General features: G+C 37.3%; 1 protein-coding gene across 1 annotated transcript in view; it reads left to right on the top strand.

Annotated features, from left to right (window-relative positions):
- Positions 1 to 21,591, top strand: part of CUL1 (cullin 1) — a 53,807-nt gene that overhangs the window by 14,321 nt on the left and 17,895 nt on the right. Inside the window, exons 2-8 of the mRNA XM_040590877.1 lie at positions 1,592 to 1,884; positions 12,927 to 13,101; positions 14,094 to 14,261; positions 15,291 to 15,341; positions 16,372 to 16,462; positions 17,150 to 17,313; positions 21,353 to 21,515. Coding sequence (XP_040446811.1) covers positions 1,745 to 1,884; positions 12,927 to 13,101; positions 14,094 to 14,261; positions 15,291 to 15,341; positions 16,372 to 16,462; positions 17,150 to 17,313; positions 21,353 to 21,515 — 952 coding nt within the window. The 5' untranslated portion in view covers positions 1,592 to 1,744. The remainder of the gene's footprint in view (positions 1 to 1,591; positions 1,885 to 12,926; positions 13,102 to 14,093; positions 14,262 to 15,290; positions 15,342 to 16,371; positions 16,463 to 17,149; positions 17,314 to 21,352; positions 21,516 to 21,591) is intronic.

Below are 21,591 nucleotides of genomic sequence, written 5' to 3'. Positions count from 1 at the left end.
ATCTTTATTTTCGGCTCCTGAAAGGTCAAAACCAAATGATAGGATTTATCAGGTCTCAGCCTATACTACCCTTGAAATTATGGAAGGGTTCATACATGTCTTGGCCAGCAGGCTCCATTACAGGTTTAGCATAAAGCTGTATTCTTGTCTACAGAAGCATAGCAAAACCGTCATCATGTTTCACTGTGTTTTGAGTATTTCAGTGAATGGGCTGTAGGGTACAGAATCACAGGATGGTTGGGGTTGGAAAGGACCTTTCAAGATCAGCTAGTTCCACCCCCCTGCCGCAGGCACAGACACCTTCCACCAGCCCAGGCTGCTCCAAGCCCCATCAACCTGACCTTGAACCCTCCCAGGGATGGGGCATCCACAGCTTTTCTGGGCAACCTGTGCCAGTGCCTCACCACCCTCATTGTATAAAATACTTTCTTATATCTAATCTAAATCTACCCTCTTTCAATTTAAAACCATTGACCCTTGTCCTGTCACTACAGTTGCTGGTAAAAAAGTGTTTCTCCATCTTTCTTGTAAGCCCCCTTTATATATAGAAAGGCTGCAGTAAGAGTAAGTTGATCCTGACTCGCTACAACTGTTACTTGTGGGTTAGTTTTTTTAATCGTGTTACCTTTGTCGTTTTTGGGTGTTGTCTAATTTTGTTGTTATGGTGGATGAGACATTAAAATTGAAAAATATTTTTAAGGACTTGTTTAAAAAAGGCTCTTGGCTGCTTGATATTCTCAGTAATCCTTTCCAGGTGACACTTTTCCTACCCTGTCATTTCACGAGGCTGATGAATTGATAACTATCCTTTCACTACCTCCCAAACCTTGTGTTTGTCACACAAAGACATGCTTAAGCACTCATGGGAGTTCTGCATTTTCTTAGTATCTTACTCTTTTATTCACAATTCATGCAGTCTTTATTTTGTGCACTCTATTAGCTGTTCATTCTTCCCACCATTATTGGCTGCATATTTTCTTGCTGGTAGGATGACATTGAAGGAAGTAGTGTTCATTTACTTAGCAAAAAAAAAATTATGTAAGCATGCATTTACCAGACAGAAGAATTCCCTGCTTCCAAAATATCTTGGATTTTCAGGTTACCTGTAATAGAATCTCAAGTCTGGAAGAATTATTGATAATTGAAGAAAAATGGTTGGGTTTAGCATCTTGTTAATCTTGGATATCTATCAGGATGCATGTTAAACAACGAGTTACCACAGAACCCTGAGTTGTTTGGAAATACTGGAGTTTTACTGTTGTGTAGGGAGGCTTTTTGCACAAGGTGTCTGCTGTTCGGAAAGATTTTTACTGTTAGGTTTTCTTATTGGCGTTAGGGTTTTGTTGTCAGCAGCACAGGCCTAAGTACCTACAGGCTTTGGACTGATCTGGGCACTGACAGTCACATTTTGTAGTTGATTGCTGAATTGCAAAATTATTTTCCTTGGTTCTGGTATTTCAGATCTCATCATGGATTTCTTATCTGTGTAAATGAAGATGTTTCAGTGAAATAATTAATTTTGTATCTTTTTCTCCAATGTAAATGAGTTTGGACTGTCATGTAATGTGCATGTTTTCTTTTCCTTTTGCAGATTGTCCTCCTGGGAAACATCACTCTTTGTATGTAAAGAATATCTCACTGAGTTGCTGCAACTGAGTTTAGAATGTTACTTGACTTGTGATTCTGATGGAGGAATAAGCAGATCTCAGGCTGCTGCACTGGAAGACTTTACAGGAAATACAAAATGTCATCAAATAGGAGTCAGAACCCACATGGACTTAAACAGATTGGTCTTGACCAGATATGGGATGACCTAAGAGCTGGAATTCAACAGGTTTATACCAGACAAAGTATGGCAAAATCCAGATACATGGAACTCTACACGTATCCTAATGCCTAAGCCAGTTAATACTTCCACTGTTAGATTAGAGATAGCTTTTTACTTTTCTAAATTCAAAATGGCTTCATAAGTGCAAATTTGACTTGGTGGCTTTTAGGAATATATTTTTATTTTGAAGATTAGCCTTTTCTATTTAATCTTCTTGGCGAATAAGCAGGAACATTCTGTTGTCTGGAAAATTGTCTTCATAATTATGGCTACTTCTGAATTTCAGGTTTGATTACTGTTATCTTTGACAGAGCAGATGTTTAAAGTGATTTCTTTAATAGGTCTAATTTTGAGTCCACAGTACACCAAAGGAAAACAGAAGTTCTTTTTCCTTCATATATTAGTCTGGCATTATGCTGCAGGTCTTATTTGGTCATAATGGCCAGTTATCTGGAAAATTTTTCTCTTGTCAACCTCAGAGTAGGACTTTACTCTTGAGTTGTTTTTATAATTTTCCAGCTGGAGTGAGAATGCACCCAGTGGATTTCTCTTGAATTCCTAGCTTGCATCAGAGGGCTATTGAAATTTCCCAGCATCCAGCATCTCCCCATTCTGGGAGTTGTTATAAGATGCTGAAAGGGAGTTGTGTTCATCCTTGTATGTGTGTACTGAAGTACTGTTTGGAAGATTGTAGGAAGCTTGTTTTTATCAGGTGGTGCGTAAGGATCTTTTATAACTAATTTGAAGGAGAAATGTGCCTCTTGCTGTATTATAGCTTCAGTGTTTGACTTCAAGAGTTTGTTTGGAAAGTGAGAAATCCTTCTATTATGTTCCAGCTGTAAAGTTGCACGTAAATGGATTTGGTGAGGAACCACCTCTGTTTTGCATCTGTTGTTCTGTGTTCACTCTCGTAACCTTGTATTGCTCAGTAGAGTAAGCACTGCTTAAGAAGATGGTGGTACAGCAAAGTGTGTAGACATACGGTAGAAGAAATGATGACTGAATACATTTCCTATCTGACTAAGTAGTTCTGCTGGTTTTCTTTATCAAATTTTAGAGTTTTTTTGTTCTGATACATAAGTTAACGTCTAAAGCTGTTGTTGGCACTGATTTGGAATTGCGTATCAGATTTTAGTCTGTGTTAATGTTTTTGAAAGGGCAGAGCTTTTATAACAGAAAGAGGAGCTTGAAGGCTATAAAGCAGTTAATTCTGTAGCTCTCCGTACTTTCTAAGGAGATGGAAAAGATTGTTTTCTGTACATGTAATCTCAGTCAATGTGTAACCTTATCTGTGCCTGCAGAATCCATGCTTCTGGCGGGGCTGGGAAAAACCCCGGGCAGTCTGCTGAGTGTTTCTGGGATACTTCTTTAATAGTGATGGGAAAATGAAATAACATTTGGTTGAGGGTCCTAACTTTTCTTAAAATGACTGATTTCTTGCAGCACTAGGTTCAGCATTGTTCTTGACTAAATGAAACAGTTAGTCTGCAAATGTTGAATGTCTGCTAGAAATCTAACATGTAGTAGAACCTTTGGGAGACTTTTTCCTTGAGTGCCTTTAAAATATTCAGGTTTGTGAGGTCTGTCAAGCAGGGCAGCTGAGGACTAAGTACTACTTGTAATGGTAATGTTGAACACTTTTTTTCTTTTCCTGATGTTCTCAAATATTCTTGGAATGAAGCTGTAAAAGGGATATATTGTCTATTAACTGCTCATTTCCTTCTTGTTGCTGCTTCACGGAGTTGTTTGATCTGAAACTAAGGATGGTTTTTGTTACTTTTACAAGTGAATTGATTTAGTGGATAGTTTTGGTGGGTGACTTTTATTTGTGGATTAATTTAATAGTCTGATAACTCAGAATATTTGGCACTGGTTAGGCTAAGAGTTTTTAATCTACTATGAAGAAAACAGCGCACTTTGCATCCTATACCAAGTGCACACATTCAGCAGTTAGGCTTAAAAGATTATTCCCCTTTCAGTATCTGTAACACCTTTGCTCAGTCTTTGCATACAATAACTAGTAAATGGATGGACTTTTATTTCTGGAAGCTCTGCCTATCAAACAGCTTGGCTTGGAAAGCAAAACATGCAAATGAGTTTCAGCTGCAGCTGTAAGTGGCCTGAAGATCAGCCCTACTTACAAGGATGCTGGATGTGATAGCCGTTTGGGAATCTTGCACAGTGGACAGTTTAGGCATTTCCTCATCCTCTTTTGTCCCATGTCCTGTCACACACACCCCCACACCTGCCCCATCCTTTTTTGTTTTTGTCAGGGTGTTGCTTCTAAAATGGATTCCATTTCATCCCTGTAATTTGTAAGAGGAGGAGAACATGCATAGAAGCAAACCTGCTTTTAGTTCTGTATCTCAGTCAAAGTCGATTGGAGATGTGGAGGTTTTTGTTGTGCATTTTTCAAGTGAGTCTGGGAAAGAATTGGAGGAGTTATGCAATTCAGACAGTTTGGATCTCCATCCTGCCTCCACTCATTTTCTTTGTTTAGTGTCTGTCTTTGTGAGACACTAGATGCAGTCTCTGAGTACAGGCCAGAGCTTGTACTTAAGTGATATATTTATTTATTTATTTTCCTTCATTCCAGCAGGAGAAGGAGGAGGTTGATTATACCAGGGGCTTTGTAGATCTTGGAATACTGAAGATATGAACCAAGAAATCTTGTTTCTTAAAGGTGGTTATCAAGATTCTTATCCCTGCTTTTTCTATTTTAGATTCAATTGTGCTTCTGATTGCAGGGTATATTTTTCTGTCAGATCAGATGATCACCAGGTGTTTTTCAGTACTGCATATACTTTTGTGATTCCTTTTGCCTGCCAGATATGCCAAAGCACCTAACCAAAAAAAGCAGTCTTTATGGAAGTTGTTATTTTTACTTACCACTCCTTGCATGATTATGAAGATCACTGTACTAATGTACTTTAATTGCTTTCTGAGGTATGTTCTTTGTGCTTCCTATTGAGAATTTACAACTTCCATGTAGAAACAGAATTCCTTTAGTTGTTTGCTGTGGACGATGACCCTGTTTTGTTGTTGTTGCGTGGTTTGTTGTTTTTTTGGTTTTTTTTTGTTTTTCCCATGTGTGAGATTATTGAAAATGAAATCTGGATGCTTTTCTGTCCATTACCCAGATATTAAGTAATTTATAGTACTGGAGAGAGCTTAGTAGCTCCTGCAATAGTAACTAACATCTTGTGACAGGCTGTGTTGCAAGTTAGCATAGAATTACATGCCAAGAATTGACCTCATGCAGAAAAGAGAAATGGTAAGATTAACTAGATTTTTAGGAACAGCAGACCTAACAGCATTACTAATATTGTGAGGCAAAGGCCTTTTTACTCTGTTTTTCCTTTGATAGCACTTAGTTTGGAGACTGTTAGCCACAGGACTAGGTTGTAAAAGTCAGCGTTACAGCAGTGATAAAGTCACCCAGGAGTCACTCCTGGAACTCGGGAGGACCACAGCAAGTTTGGGTACATTGCATCTGAGCGGGGGTTCACTCAGAAGTAATTCTTTCTACTTTATGCAAAGGGAAAAAAGTTCAAGCCACTGTTCTGCAGCAACAAAAAAGGAACCCCATTGGTTGCAATTAGTCAAGGACTAATGAAATTGTAGTATCAATGTATGCAAAATATCTTTATGTGGCATTTGGTCTGCTTGAAGGAAACTGCTAGTTAATCCGTCTGAGAGAACTGTGCTTCCATTAAACTGAAGTTGTGGGCTTCTGTTATGAATTGTTGGTGGAAGATCTATAACTTCCTTTACTAGAATTATTTTTACTCAACGTATTCATATTGCTGTAAGTCACTTGTCTTTACGGCCACCTCTACTTAAACTCCATTTGGCAATGATAAAATATTTGTGCATCTTGTGCTGGTTTTCTGATTTTGGCGGAAGGTGATGCCTGGTTTTCAGACTAATTGTATGGTGAGTCTGCAGTTTATTTTCCTCAGGCCTCATGGTGTGAGAGGATGAATTGGGATTTACATATATTTGGATTTAAACTCTGCAGTGGAAAGAATTAAAGGATTTTGTTACTCTTGTTTTCTGTATCTTAAGCAGGTTCTCAGATCAGCTACTAGACTACAGTTAAACTTCCCTGCGCTATATTAAACTAGCATAATAGTGGCTTACACAAAAAGCTGAATTAATTTCTGAAATTGTTACTCTTCCTCCAAGCACACATCAACTTCTCAGTTTCCAGATATGATGGGTCAGTGGAAGGCTTAGTGGTGGACTTTTATTTCATACGTGTGTACTTTTTTATTTGAAATGTCAAAATTACTTTTTTACAGCATAATCTCAGGCTTTCACTGTCTTGATTTACAAAACATAATATGAGAAGATTTCTTAAGGAATTTTTTAGACAGCGTAGTTCACTTGTGCTCATACTGAACAGAGGAACCTTTTTGTACAGTTCTGATATTTAATGAAAATTAAATTGGGAAAAATAAGACTGTTTAAAGGTTCCAAGTACCATGAATTTATAACAAATAAGGTTTTTATCTACATGAAGATCTTTTAATTGATGAAAAGAAGAGTATACAGTACTATGGAAGTTGTGGTGGTTTTACTAAAAAGTGCATCTGCAACATCCAGATTGGCTTTCGAAATCTTTCTAATGTTGTGTACATAAATGTCAACAGTTCCTAGAGTACATTTCAGTAGTTGTGTTTGGCATTATCTATTCTATAGCTATTATGTGAAACTTTGAAGTCAAATGACCAAATTTGCTATGACTTAAAATTTGTTCATCTTACACCTGTAAATTGGATTCTGCAAATGTTTCTTACATTATTGTTCCCTTATTAGCCACAGTAATTATTTTCAATTGTTTAAAGTATTTTAAAGTAAGGTTAGGTTGTTCTGTCACATTTCATTGTTTTATGAAAAATCTTTCCTTTGTTTCTGAATTTTCTTATTGTGATTAAATTTTGTTAACTTATTTTAATGAAGTGATAATTACTGATTATCCATTGGTAAATATAAGTAAGTATAAATCACAAAAGTTTACTGTAATCAGTTTTATAATCTGGGATTTTTTTTCCTCAGATATTAGCAAGTGGTAAAGGAAAGACTGTGTTAAACATTAAATAATTAAGAGTAGTATGCTTACATTTAAAAATACCAGATGACTCGGGATAATTTTTCTGTTCATAAAATAGAATGTATAAATACATTGAACATTTTTCTGCCCGTGGGTAGATTCAGCACCAGTAGTATATGTTACTCAAGGGAAACCATGAAGCCTTTCTCTTGGCATCCATTTGCCACGGTCTTCTGTAGTTGTAAAAGTTGCTTCTACTGCAGTCCTTGTCCTAGTGGCTTTCACTGGAATTCCTGTTTTTTAGTAGGATTTTAGCTTAGCAGATGTATATTAAAACTCTGAGAATCTTCTGTTTTCCAATCCCATGAATCTGTTGTTACTAGGCAGCATGGTATGGTTTTTTTGGCTTTTTGGTCTTTTTACACACACAGCCCCGGAACAGATTATTATGCTTTTCCTGTACAGAAAAGATAATGGGGTGTTAGGGCATGCATTTTTTAAACCTCAGAAACTGTTCCACTTTCTCTTGAGGTTCTGTCACTCTAAGCCATCTTTCACTTTTAAGTCCAGCTGTTTAAGGTTGCTCTGAACACATGAAAGTAGCCTCCACTATCTGCTAGTATTAATCCTGCTTATATTCAATATATTTCATAGTGTTTCCCATGTGTCATGTAGTGTTTGTGTGGAGTGCAAAGGTAGAAGTAAATGTATTTGTTTACGTCTTCGAAGGGTACGTAATACACTTTTCCTTGTGTGGAAAGGTAGGTATAATTGTATGGTTTTGTGTATATTTATAAAAATCATTGCTTCTGTTTGAAAGAAGTGCAGAATGTTTATATTAGTATGATTGGTTCCTTTTTTAATGTTCTTTGCCACAGTGATTGCTTGCTGTTCTACTTGCTTTTTATAGTAACCAAGAGTATTCTATACAAAACCAACCTCTGTCAATGCAAAGAAATTTAAACTTTAAAGCAACCTTAGTTATAGTAGTTCTTATACTTCCCAGCATAAAGACTGTATGCTGTGTATATGTGTTTGGCTTTGAAAATTTGTTTTTTTCCTTGTAACTCAGTGCTTCTCTGTGGTTCTTTGGAGTTTATGCTAGGAAGAGGAAAACAAGAAGTTACCTGTTAGTCTTCAGATAGCTTTTGCTGGAAGTTTCTCCCATCTCAGACTTGTAGAAACGTGTCTGAGCTCAGTTATGGCTGGATTTTCATAGCAGCTGTGTGGCTGCTGCTGCAATAGCTCCTTCAGTCTCTGCCTCAGTCCTTCCCCCACTAGAATGGTGATGGGTTAACCGTGCAATTATATCTAATCTAAAGACTTACATGTGTAATTGATCTTAGGATAAAGTGTATTGAAAGACAAATGGAGAATGTGTGGGGCTGGGGACAAGGTCTTAATTTTGGGTTTTTCGTTTTCTCTGAACTGCTTTGTCGAGGTAACCCTTCCTTACTGGATGACAAACTGAATATACTTAAAATAGGCTCTTGCTGTTACCTCCCTGAAAGGAGTGAAGGGTTCGGGGGTTTTTGTTTTACCGCTGCTCCTAGCAAAGCTGAAGTGGGTGTTTAAACCACTTGTTACTTCTTTTTGGCAACCTTATAATTTCAAAAACTTGTGCAAAATTCCTTCATCTGTTTAGCTTATGAAATGTTAAAGTCACATAGGCATGTCCACTTCTATAGTGGCATGCCTGAGGTTTTGTGAGGTTTGCACAGCCTAATCTTCTGAATTTCAACAGGAGTTGAAGTGTTTTTAATAATTTTGAAGAAAATATGTAAAGCTGTTCTTTAGTAAATATGGTAAGGCTGTATTGTTTGTATTAGAAGTGGTTTTACAAGAATACAAAACTTCCATGATCCTTCCTAGCAGTTTTCCTGTCAGTATTTTCAGTAAATTTCTATATGTTGTTCTTGCATGCCTTTGGTGTAATCTAGGAAATACAGATTTTTGACAAAAGTGGAACTAATCTCACTTTGTTCCTGTAGGCCAGCTGTTGAAGTGACAGAGCACTTAAGAGAGAGTTAATTACTGAGTAAGATCTGCAATAGCAAATTTATGCCTAAAACGGATCTTTATTATAAAGAGACTAGAAGTAATGAGAGAGAAGATCTGGTTAGGGAGTTGTTCAGCTGTTTTGGTGTGCTTCCTGCTTCTCAAAAGCTTTGTTGTCATTTCTCTCTGCCCTATGGTTTTGTGCTACATTGTATTAAATTCTGCTTCTCTTTCAGTTCCTTTTAATTTTACGTACCTGTTCCTCATACAGACTTGGTGCAGTATGTTAATTTCTTGTAGCAAATTGGAAAAACTGTGGGCACCTAGCTGTGCTGCTGAAAGGGGAATCAGTTAATACCTCAGCAGAACTGTTTTCTTTATTAAAAAATTTAAGATCAGGAGACTCATGTGAAACTGAGTAATTTGTACCCGTCAGTGTAAAATCTGAGTGTTTTCCTGTTGTGTGTTGAATTGCAGAACTGATAGTCTCGCTTAATTTCTGTTTGCAGTTGCTTTTGGAGGGGAAAAAAAATGCTGTATGGAGTATTTTGGTACTTTTCTGGGGTGGAGAGTAGATTAGAGGTGACTGGTGTGCTCAAACTTGTATTTTGAGGGCGTACTTGCTGAAAAAGTATATGCAGCACTGCTGAAAGCCTGTTTCACTTCTGCCTTGTGGACACAGAAATTCAGATATCCTCAGCAAAGGACCTGGGAACAGTGACAACACTTAGTTGTGGTGGCCATCACTTCCCTAGTCACATCACCAGTTGCCTGCATGAACTCCCATTATACTGGAAATCCAGTTGTGTGTCAGGATCTCCTCCAAGGCCATGGATTCATTACGGTGTGGCAACATGGGAATTACTGTTTTTTTCCGTTTGCACTGTAGAAACTGAGTCAAGGTTGTCACATAGTGTAAATTATGTTGAAGACAAAGGTGGTCAAAGTAATTAGTCTTCGGCTGCTTCTTGTATCCCTTTTTGAAGAGTTTCAGAAAATAAAGTTCCAAGAAAGATTTTTTTTTATTATTATTCATCTTAAACAGCGCAATGCTGAATCAATATATAAGCTTTATACCTCAAATTTTAATTTAAATACATAAATGTAATTTCTCCTTTACGGTAAGGAAGGTGTAGAAGTTAGAGGAGATTGATGTTGATCTGTGCCTCCTGTAGATGGTTTGTCTGTTCGCTGGGCTAAATCTGAAGTTCAGCAGCCAGAAGCTTGGGGAGCAGCACAGCTTCACTGCAGTGCAAACTATTCTATTGAGGAATTAACTTCGCTGCTTGTTATAGTATGAGAATTGCTATGCACAATTGTGCAAACACCCACAGAAACGGTCCCTAATAGCTGTTTGGATATGTATATGACTTCCAGCATACAAAGCAGTGGAGGGGATTTGTTTGCTTTCTGCAACCAAGAATTCTTTTCATAGCGTTCCCCTTGTGATTCTGAGATGGACTGTCATGTAGTTCGTTGCAAGCAGCATGAGGCTGATTTTGTTTTGAATATGTCAGTCTTTCTGTCAGTGGTTGGCTTTAGCAGATGGGGACACAGATTGTAAACAAAGTGTGAGAGAGCATTCTTTCATGTATAATATGTCAAAGAGTTATTTGCACTTGCAAGCTGCCTTCTGCACAGGCAAACTTGTTTTGCATAGAACAACTAAACTAGAGCCTTTAAAAAATGCTGTCTTACACACTTTGGCTAGCAAGACTCCAGCCAAAGTAACAGTTATATGGGTATTACTGGTATATTTTTCTTCCAGCTCTGAGCTGACTGCTGTCAGGCAGGGGCAAAAGGTCTCTGTTTCTTTCAGTGTTTACTTTACAAGGAATTCTGGGTTTAATAGTAAAATGTATGGGGTTAGAAAAAGGCTTGTGTCTTCTAACCTTGGTCTTCTATTTTTCTGAAGGCTGTTGTGATTATTCTTGGAGAAGAACGGAAAGAATATTTTCATCAAGCAGTATTCACAAAAACTGCAAGAGTTACCCATCATCTGGGCAGTCCTTGTATTTTTAGGCTTGCTTAAAGCCACTTGGGATAGGAGTTAGGGGAAGGAGGCAAGACTGTCAACTGGGTATTTCTGAATCAGCCCTAAAGTCCTTGAATCGTGATGGAGAGACTTCCCATACACAATTCAGAGGACCTTATATTAACTATTGTAAAGTTAAACAGTGACATATACCCTGCTTTTCTTGTATGTGAAAGGGATGTAAGTTGCATATCTAGAGAAAAAGTGTTGATGCTGTGTGGCATTCCTCACTTGAACAGGGAATTCTGAAATCAAAGCATAGATGGTAGAAGTAGCAACAGTGCCAGGAAAGTTGAACAAACAATTGACTAGGAGCTGGAAGAAATCATTAATGTCCAGGAAATAAGTGGCTGATAGAGATAAGAGGCTGATACAAGGTCAGTTGCTAAGCTCAAATGAAGGTTTTATGTTATTGGTTGATACCATGGGAAATCTAGTTATTTGGCACCTGGATGAGGTAACAAGTAAGAAATAAACATGTGCTCTATGTTTTCAAAAAGGGTTAATCTCAGGCAACGAGTATGACTCTTGGACTGAACGCAGTGACTTTCTGAAGAAGTACAAGAGTATAGACCGTAAGCAGGCTTTCCTTTCAGTTTGATGCAAAGATCTGAGTTTTGTTCCTGGTGGCTTGCAAGATGCTCTGGCCCTTAAACTGGATTTAAGGATATGATTTGTCTGTGAAGATCTTTTTAAAGTAATTGCAAGGGAGTTAACTGGATATTTTAAGAGATTTTTCTGCTTGAGCTGTAATGTTTAAATACTGGAAGCAAGTCTGTTCATGATGACTGTAATGCATCATACATTTGGGGTTTATAATTCCCTTGGTATTTAATTGTGCTGATGTCTTCCATTATATTGTGCTGGCCTTTCTGAAGGGAAAGATAAAAGGCAAATCTCAGCAACATATTAATTTCCTAATACATGGCATACTGTGGAGGAAGCCTGTCTAGTAGTTAAAGCTTTGCCTATTAGTTAAAACCAAATTAGACCTTCTGGATTGCTTAATGTGATGTTCTCTAACAAGGGATGTGACTGAAAAGCTTGCCCTCTACTATCAGTAGAAAGGTGAGTGCTCAGAAGCTTCACTCTTGTTGGCTGATCATTTGTTGTGTAATTAGGGTAATTTTTGTTGTCAATCTGAGTCCTCATCAAGTTGAATTTGAGTGCTGCCAAGCTAGTTTTTCTTTGTTTGTGGAGTGCAGTTTCTTTCAGGATGCTTTCTTATTTGAAGTGTTTTGAGCAATGTGACTTCCACTTATTAGTTTGGAAGAATTCTGAATATATATGAATGTTTTAGATCAGAAGACAGAATGTTTTCTTGAAATGTTAACAGTTGCAGCAAGTCTTCCAGGCTGTATTAGTATGAGAGGAAAAATCATTACTACGACATGCTTAAATGTTGGGTTTGTACTTATAGCTGAAAACTGGGTTTTGGTGAATCTCATCTTACAGTGTGCGTTTGAGTGTGTGTGTGTGTCTCTCGCCATTACTGCTTTCTAGGTTTGTCCCATCTGCCAGTGTTAAATGGCCAAATCTTTATAAAGGATTGTCTTCAAAAGAATGCAAAAATGTTATCCTCTGTGTTTTCAACTACTGAACGTTGCTTGAGGCTAGTGTTGAAATTTCTTCCTGTTTGAATGAAAGCTTCTGTATTTGTAGAAGGCCAGTATAATACAACAAATAAATAACTTTTAAACCTTGAAAAAAACCTTTAATAGCAAGTTCCATTGCTTTGTTTTCTTGGTCGTTGTGTTAAGTAAATGTTGGTCTCAGTATTTGCAGTGCACTCAGCAGTCAGATGCATTTCTGTTGCAGATAATTCTGCTGAAAATTACTTAATTTTCTGAGGTTTGGTTTGATTTTATGTGGGCCAATGCATCTTGTAATGTATTATGTTTAAGTAATTTATAGTCATATAAAAAGAGCTTATTGAAATTAACATTGGTTTTCATTGTATTTTCAACGTCTCATGCTGGCACATACGTATTCCTTAACTTTCCCGTCAGTCATGTTTATAACTACTGTACTAGTGTACACCAGTCTAATCAAGCACGGGGAGCTGGAGTACCTCCTTCTAAATCGAAAAAGGGCCAGACACCCGGAGGTGCTCAGTTTGTTGGCTTGGAATTGTACAAACGGCTAAAAGAATTTCTGAAGAACTACTTGACAAATCTCCTTAAGGTAAGATGGCACATTAGATCAGTCTGCATGTGTAGCAGTAATGTGGGTTGAGAAGAGCTTGTATCAGCAAACCTAGAGGTGTATGCAGCCACTGGAAGTAAATTGAATGACGCTAAAATTTGCTTTGGTCTCTATTAGCCATTAAAATGTGTTGTAGGCTTTACCTTGGGCATTGGTCAGGTGCTAAGTGTACCTGTGAGCTGCTTTTCCTCTTCAAGGCAAAATGGCAGTCCTGTGTTTTATAGCAGTAATGTTACATGCCATCTTAAGCTGTTCTGTATCTTGAACAAGAACAGCTGGAATTTCTAACCCATTAGCCAGCATATTAGTAATGCTGAAAAAAAAATGGTCACTGGTAATGTTGAAAATGCCTGATGGCGGCAGCCATTAATTTAATTTAATAAACTACTACTACAGCTTGATGTTGGGCTGCTTTGTAGGAGAGTGGATCCTAGTTATTTTTTGAAAGGAATCATGCTGAGAACTTTTGGGATTTTAGTTCTGAGCAATAATAAAAGAATTTTTGGTGTCTTTCCAAGTCTATTGTGTAATTAATTTCTGAAGCTGCATAGAAGTGGCTGAGGTCTTACCTGGAATGCACGCCTGGTTTTATTCCCTCGTCCATTCAGGCTGTAGTGTTCCAGTTTGGAAAGATTTGTCACTCTGAATGCTTTACTATTGTACTGGTATGTTTCACCTAGCGTGCTTATCAGTGTCGGTGTTTCTAACGTGGGGCCATCTTGCTCCCTCCCGCAGGAGGGACCAGAATGTCTTCTGGAGCTTTGTCTGTGCTATGCATTTTTTTTACCAGTGTCTTAATTTCTAAATCTCATACTGGCCTTGGACTTTATTAATGCAGAAGGAAATGTCTTAGCCCTATGTTTCCTATATATATATTCATAGTATAGATTTATTACACTATTTGTACAACCTTACGTATCTTGGTGGTACCTTAAAATTACCCAACAGTACTGACAAACTTGTTATTTCAGGATGGTGAGGATTTGATGGATGAGAGTGTGCTGAAATTCTACACTCAACAGTGGGAAGATTATAGGTTTTCAAGCAAAGTATTGAATGGGATATGTGCCTACCTCAATCGACATTGGGTTCGTCGTGAGTGCGATGAAGGTCGTAAAGGAATATATGAAATTTATTCAGTAAGTAGCTTTTTGAAGTGAGTGATTTATCCGTTCCATCTGTCACATTTGCATTATCATCCTGCAGATTGCTCCTTGAAACTTGTAGGAAGTTCATAGAAGTTTTGAAGAAGTGGGCAAAGTGGAAAGCTACCCTCTTTCCCCACTCCCATCCCAGTATATTTGTAAAAATTCCACAGGTCTGAACCTGTGAGATGTTCAGTCTGCCATGTACATACTGGGACTACCGGTATTAGATTGTCAGGGGTTGGCTGGTTCTGAATATTTGCTGCTTATACCGTTATCTGTGTGCATCAGGGTGGCCTTGTTGTTTCACTTAGAATTCAGTCATTTCAAATACAGAATGGAGCAGTAAATTGCATTTTTTTTCTGTTGACTTCAATACAGCTCTACAAATTTTTTAGCATCCAAGCTGCTAAGATTCAGTCAACATTTGGTTTGTAATAGAAGTTATTTTGGTACCGTTCTGGAAGATTGATATGTGATCTTGATAATTTTTTTGTAATGTGAAATTATGTAAACAAGGGAAGAACATAGCAGAAGATCTGTATCTCAGATAACTAAAAGCACTTCTTTTTTAAAGGATGATCATTGTCCTGGCTGTGGTGTGTTATTTTACTGCTTCATTAAAATAACTTTGCATATGGTAGAAAAGCAGTTGGTATCCTTACTTCCCTCCTGCTTAACTTCACTAGCCTAATCCTAAGGGATTGTGTCAGCCTGAAAATCACTAAAAAGGTTGTATGTTGTCAAAGTTGCAGAGTTTGTCAGTTTTCAGAGTTGGCCGTGGATCACTGTCGGGAAGGGGTAGAGATAGCAATAAAGCACATGGTAATTTTATTGTGAAACAGTCTTGTTGCATGAGAAATGTGTGTGCCAAAATACAGTAATTTAAAAAAATCTGGCTATTTAGTATACTTTTATCAGCTTTCCTGAAGGGGTTATCCTGCATGCGTGTGTGTGTGTGTGTGTGTATATATGTACATCTTTTCTTTATTCCGTCTTTTATTTCCCTTCCTTTGCTTCTAGCTTGCCTTGGTGACCTGGAGAGACTGCTTATTCAGGCCATTAAATAAGCAGGTATATATATATGTTAAACTATAGTGTTATTTTATAAGGTTGATTTTCTATATTGTAAGTAACTGTTCCAAGGAGAATTTGGAGGATGGGGGCAGGGACGGACCCAGAAAATAAAAGGGAGCCTTTGGCTTCTCCTTTGTGATGTGAAAAGATAAGTACTTCGTCTCTGGGTGTGGTTGAACCTTGATACCAAGACTGCTCTGTTACCTCTTTGCTGAGAGGACCCTTGGCTCTGTTTTTTAAAAAAAAAGCTAAGGGGGCTCATCTTAAAACAAGTAACAACTTCAGCTGTTCGCAGGCTAGGCAGGAGTACAGGCCAACAGCCAGGTCCGAAGGTTTCAGAGTCAGGTTGGGTGATGAGCACAGGTAGTCACAGGCCTGGGGTTTGGTCTCTTGTAGCGTTACTGTGACTCGTTACATTTACACCGACGCCTGGGAGATTCACATCAACCAAATACTTTTAATTAGTGAATCAACATGATGAAAAACAATACGTTCCATTACAAGACAAAATTATATTTATGTATGTGGATTTAACTCTTACTTACCAGTACTTCATGATGAAAAGACTGTATCATATTATGAAAATACTAGCTAGATTTCAGTTTAGAGGGACAATAGTTGCAACACATTATTTATCAGCATAAGCTGATAGCTTTGTTTGTGTAAAGTACAGGCAGTTAGTTCAGCTCTTACTGCACAGTTTTCTTGTATTTCAGTTATAAAACAAACAGAAACTTGGTTTAGAAGGTGCTTTTTGAATTTAAAATCAAAACCAAAACAAAAACAACCAAGCACTTTCATACCTTTTTACAGCTCACCAGTAAGCGGACTGTAATTATGTTGTAGAACTTCAAGGTGTAGCATAGTCTGTGATGTCTGTAGGAATTTTATATGTTGAGGTGTCCTTAAGTTTTGTTCTCAAGGGGCTTGACTTGTCTGGAACATAAGAATAGATTTCTGATTAAATACTGTGCTTGAACTACCAACTGTTTTCTCTGTGCTTGACTTTTAATCCCTGTTTCCTAAGGTAACAAATGCTGTGTTGAAGTTGATTGAAAAGGAAAGAAATGGTGAAACTATCAATACAAGGCTGATCAGTGGAGTTGTACAATCTTATGGTAAATGAGATTTGCTTAAGGTTTTATTACTCTCTTAAAAATAAATATATATACCCTATCAGAGCCCAGAGGTAGCATTCCACCTCCTTGGATGTCCAGTAAAGATTTTTACAGTAAAATAAATAGTTATATATTGTTTAACTTCATATTTGTAGAGACACTGGACACAATTACAGTTGATTACATCATCTTTGTAAAGCTTGAAAGTGCAACTGATAGACAAGTGTTCATTGTTTACAAATCAGTTATTTAGGAGCTAAATCTGGAAGGGGGAAGCATAGGAGTTGACAAAGTGTAGGGGGATTGTTTTTTCCTATTTGCACGAAATTGAGAGTTTTGCCATGCAGATTAATGGCCAGTGTCATTAATAAAAAGGTAATTGCATGTATTTTGGAACTCTTAAGAGCAAAAGATAGAAGGGGAATTTAAACTAGCCTTTGGAATAGTGAAGTTTTCTGAATCCTGTCACCCATTTAGTGAAGTATCAGAAAGTGCAGTTGATGTGAGTGATGTCTTATGCTGCTTATTTTTAAAATGCAAAGTAAATGTATACTTTTAAAAACCGGTGCCGATACTGTCCCAATTGATTAACTTCATGTAAGTTAAGACTATGAAGGGTACCTGTTCATTTGCAAGTGACCACTTCATAAAAGACAATTTTGTCATTACTTGCTCTTTTTTTTGTAGTGGAGCTGGGGCTGAATGAAGATGATGCATTTGCAAAAGGACCTACACTAACTGTCTATAAAGAATCCTTTGAATCTCAGTTTCTTGCTGACACAGAGAGATTTTATACACGAGAAAGTACTGAATTTTTGCAACAGAACCCAGTCACAGAGTACATGAAGAAGGTAAGTTATTTAACAAGCTTTGTGAGTATTTTCTGGATACAGATTTTTGTAGCGGTAAAGTAATACAAATTCTTGGGGTTTGTTATCAATTACTTAAATTGCTGAGTATTTTACAGAAACAGCTCTTTTTCCCTGTGGTAATGTACTTTTATGTTTATCTGATCTGAAGTTTGTCTCTTTCGTGTATATCAGTAAGTACAGTGAAAGTTTGAAACTTTCTTAATGGGCAAAATGGAGGAGAAATAAATTCAGAATTTATTTTTTTTTTTTTTTACTTCAAGACACCAAAATAGTCATTCTGCTTTAGACCTACGGGTTTGTTGTTCCTATACAAGGAATTGTGTGTTGACACATTTACTGAAATACCTTCCTGGCCAAGGAAGTAGATCGTTAATTAGCTTTAATTCTCTCAGAATATTTTAATGTAATGAACCCTACACAATACTTCTGATCGGCAGAGGCGAGATTTAAATTCTTAAATAGTCTCTGGTTTGGGGGATTCCAGAAAGGGCAATTAAGAGCAAGCTGGATAAACATTGACTATTTCTAGCCTAGTTATTGGGTCAGTCTTACTGAATGTGAAATAGATAGGTCATCTTCCATCTTGGACAAGTGCTGCTTTGTATATTTTTCTCAGCACATTTCCTGACTGTTCCTGAATTGCTGGTTGTTTTTTCATTTTCAGTTTCTTTTTTTTTTTTTTTAAAAAAGAGCTTTTTGAGTATGTGATATGTAGATAGACATCCCTCCCTGCAGTATCTTTGTGTTTCTTTTGTGTAACTAATCAGTGGAATTGTACAACCTTATGGTAAATGAGATTTGTTTAAGGTTTTGTTACTCTCTCAAAAATAAATGTATATCCCCTATCAGAGCCCATAAATAGCATCCCACCTCCCTGGATGTCCGGTAAAGATTTTTGCAGTAAAATAAACAGTTTTGCCACAGAACACCTCCTGTCTGAGTCTTGGCATTAAAGTCAATGATTTACCCTCCACCCCCCACCCCAGAAAGTGTGTGTGTGTGTAAGTCCTAGAAATAACACAGTAAAATGAATCCTGCTTTTGGTGCATTGGGATAGCCCAGCAGTTCCCACACCGTTCTATATTTCCTTTTCTGTTGTTGAATTCATGATTTTTGCTACTTCCTTTCCAATTTCTTTTCTTTACTTTCACCCTAATATATATATAAAAACAGAATAAGGGAATTTTAGTCATTCATAACTTGAATGACTGCCTGATCTAGCCTTTCTCGGTACAGGGCAGTAAAGAGCTCTCTGAAGGTCATTGCTATTTCAAGAACTAGAGATTAGTGGCAAGTAGAAAAAACTTATTAGTACCCCAAACAATCTCCAAGGTTTCAAAAATCCACAAAAGAGCAACTCACTTTGCTTGAAACTGGTGTTGAAGCTGAAAACACATATAAAGCTAGCATAAGGCAGGGAAAATTTTCAGCAAGAAAGTGTGCAGCCTTAAGTCTCTGCTCAAATTAATACACTAGAGATGTATACAAGCTATTCGGGCTGGCTTGGCATCTCCTTACAGATAATGTGCGTACACTGAAATCAAACTGAACAAGACATTTGTTTTTACTACACATTTCCTGGGATTTAACTGATGAAACTGTAAAGGATGTGTGTTAGACTCTACAGTAAATATGATCAAAGCTTGCAAAATGATACAAATTAAGGGATATGACTTAACAGAAAGGGGAAACATGAACTGAAGCTACAAGACAGTTCGCTGGGACAAATTGATCTCTAGACTGCATGCTCTGCTGGAGAGGTCAAGAGAGGTCGTGCAAGTTTTCAGAACTGTTAATTTAAATTTGAGAAAGGTTTGTCCTTCAGTTTTATCTTACTTTGTTATACACAAGGAATTCTTAACATTTTTTACTTAAACATGACAAGGCAGTTTTGTAAACTTAATTATTTTTTTCAGTTTGGGTATTGTAATCTTGCATGCTACTGAAATGCCTGGAAATGGGCAGGCATCTCCCCATAATTATTGCTCACATATTGCTAGAATTAGGGTTCTTTTCTGGTATGAAACACCTTAAATGAGACCAATTTGAAAAGCTGCCAGCTGTCCAGCAGTCACATGGCATACTAGCAGTAAGAAGGTCTTAAAAGTCATCTGTTAGAAGTATGAACTATGAACTAAGTAATCTGCTGTTAGTATGCTTACTTGACTTTCTCACTGAAGCGCCGAGTTCTAATTGGGGATAAACGGCATTGCAAATTAAAACAAAAAAAAATGTTGGAGTACCTTAGTGTGCACCAGCATGACATCAGCATTACTGTGGCGTAGTAAAATTGTATTTGTTTCATGTGGAATACTCTATGAAATCTGAGTTAGAATTACGATATGTGTATGTAGTTCTACAGGCAGATGTACTGAGTTTAGAAGGATTGTGAATTTTTCTTCTCAGGCCAGAACGCATGAGTAAAGCTGGCATGGCCTGATGTGCTGTAGGGAAAAAGGTCAGTATTTCTTAAAGACTGTCCCTTGAAATAAAGTCTCAAATTGAACTTTTGATCTTTATAGTTAAAACAGCCAAAGATACTGTTGTGTGAACCAGTTATTCTTCCGTTGTTTCTGAAATATGCCTGTAAAAGGAGAATGGCATTATAAGAACACAAAAAATGGGAGAATCTAAACAAATTTGAAGTCAGAGTTGATGTTTTTTTTCATAGAGGGGCTCAAAGTGAGAGCTAACTGCTAACATGGAAAGTGAAGGTCTAAGGATATTTTAAGATGCAGCATTAGAAGTGGCAGAATTTCCTGGGCTCCAGAAATACAGAACTGGTTAAATGACAGATAAGGAATCTTACTGGTCTGATCCCAGTTTCCAGCATTCATCAGGAAGATTTGCTGCTGTTTGCTGTCATTAAGGCAGTCAGTTGTTATTCCTTACTGGTGAGAAACCGGACAGTACTCTGAAGCATGAACATATATACCTTCCCAAACTGTTGATTTTGTTTCCCATATTGTGACCTGTAGTGGTTTAACTGTAGGAGACAGTAATCCACGACCATTTCAAAAGAGCTGAGTGCAGAATTATTACAGAAATCAGTGATGCTAACAGTGGCAGAGATTATTTAAAGCCATCTGTGTATGATACAGTGCACTTGCAGTGAAATTGGGTTGGGTTGGGAGGTGGTGGTGGTGTTGTCCATAATATGATCTTTCATGCTTAGCCAGTATTCTGAAATACTAGGAAAATGCATTAACTTAATTTCCTTCTCTTGGTGACATTAATTTAAATACTTTGGACTGAAAAGAGGACATACGCACTTTATCCGTAATAATGTACTGCAATTACAGATGGCTTGTAAAGTGAGTCTTTTAACACTTTTGCAAACAAAATAGAGGTAATTGTTATATAAACAACTTCAGTTTTGCATTTTGGCTTAAGTACTGTTCCTGGAGTGACATTTAGAATTTTGGTTTGCTGGGAAGATACGCATATGTAGCATTTCATATGCCAAATTAAATGCTAGTATAATTTAAATGATTGTATATTACTGGGAAGTTTTTCTGTGTAAGAATGTAGATGAGAACATTAAAATAAATTTGTCATGGGGATACTGTTAAATTGTAGTTTTCTGCCCTTTAGTTTTGTGGAAGCATGAAATACATTCATGTTTGTCTTAAAACTACCTCTGTAGCTGGAAAGCTTGCTGATGCTAGAACTGCCAGCACCTCACGTCAGCAGCTTTCTCTTTTTCTGACAGCAGAGTTCCATCAGTAAACTTCTTATTCAGAAGTAACGGGAGAACAATCTTGCTGTGATTCTCCCCCCCACTGAAACAGTATATAATATTAGCATCAACATTAACATCCATTCCATGTGTGTATTATATTTCCCAGGAAAATAACTGCTTAAGTAGGTGAACCATAGCACCGCATTAATAAGAGTCTTGAACTTTGTTGTCATTGTTGTTTTCTAGATGGATTTACTAAGTAGCCATCTGACTTCTGTTGTTGGATTTCTGTTCTGCCTTCCATATAGGTTTCATATTTATCTCTCTGTTCTGTAGGCTGAAGCTCGCCTTCTGGAGGAACAGCGCAGAGTTCAGGTATATCTCCATGAGAGCACACAAGATGAGTTAGCACGAAAATGTGAGCAAGTACTTATTGAAAAACACCTGGAGATATTTCATACAGAATTTCAGAATTTGTTGGATGCTGACAAAAATGAAGGTAAGGAGATTCAAACATTGGGTTTAGGCTTGTAGCTCCTCCCTGATGATTTGTGAATAATGTGAATTCTGGTGAT

Source organism: Falco naumanni, chromosome 4 (genome assembly GCF_017639655.2).
Source record: "Falco naumanni isolate bFalNau1 chromosome 4, bFalNau1.pat, whole genome shotgun sequence".
Lineage (NCBI taxonomy): Eukaryota > Metazoa > Chordata > Aves > Falconiformes > Falconidae > Falco > Falco naumanni.
Note: the sequence above shows the minus strand (reverse complement) of the source record. Positions and strands in the feature narration are given on the sequence as shown.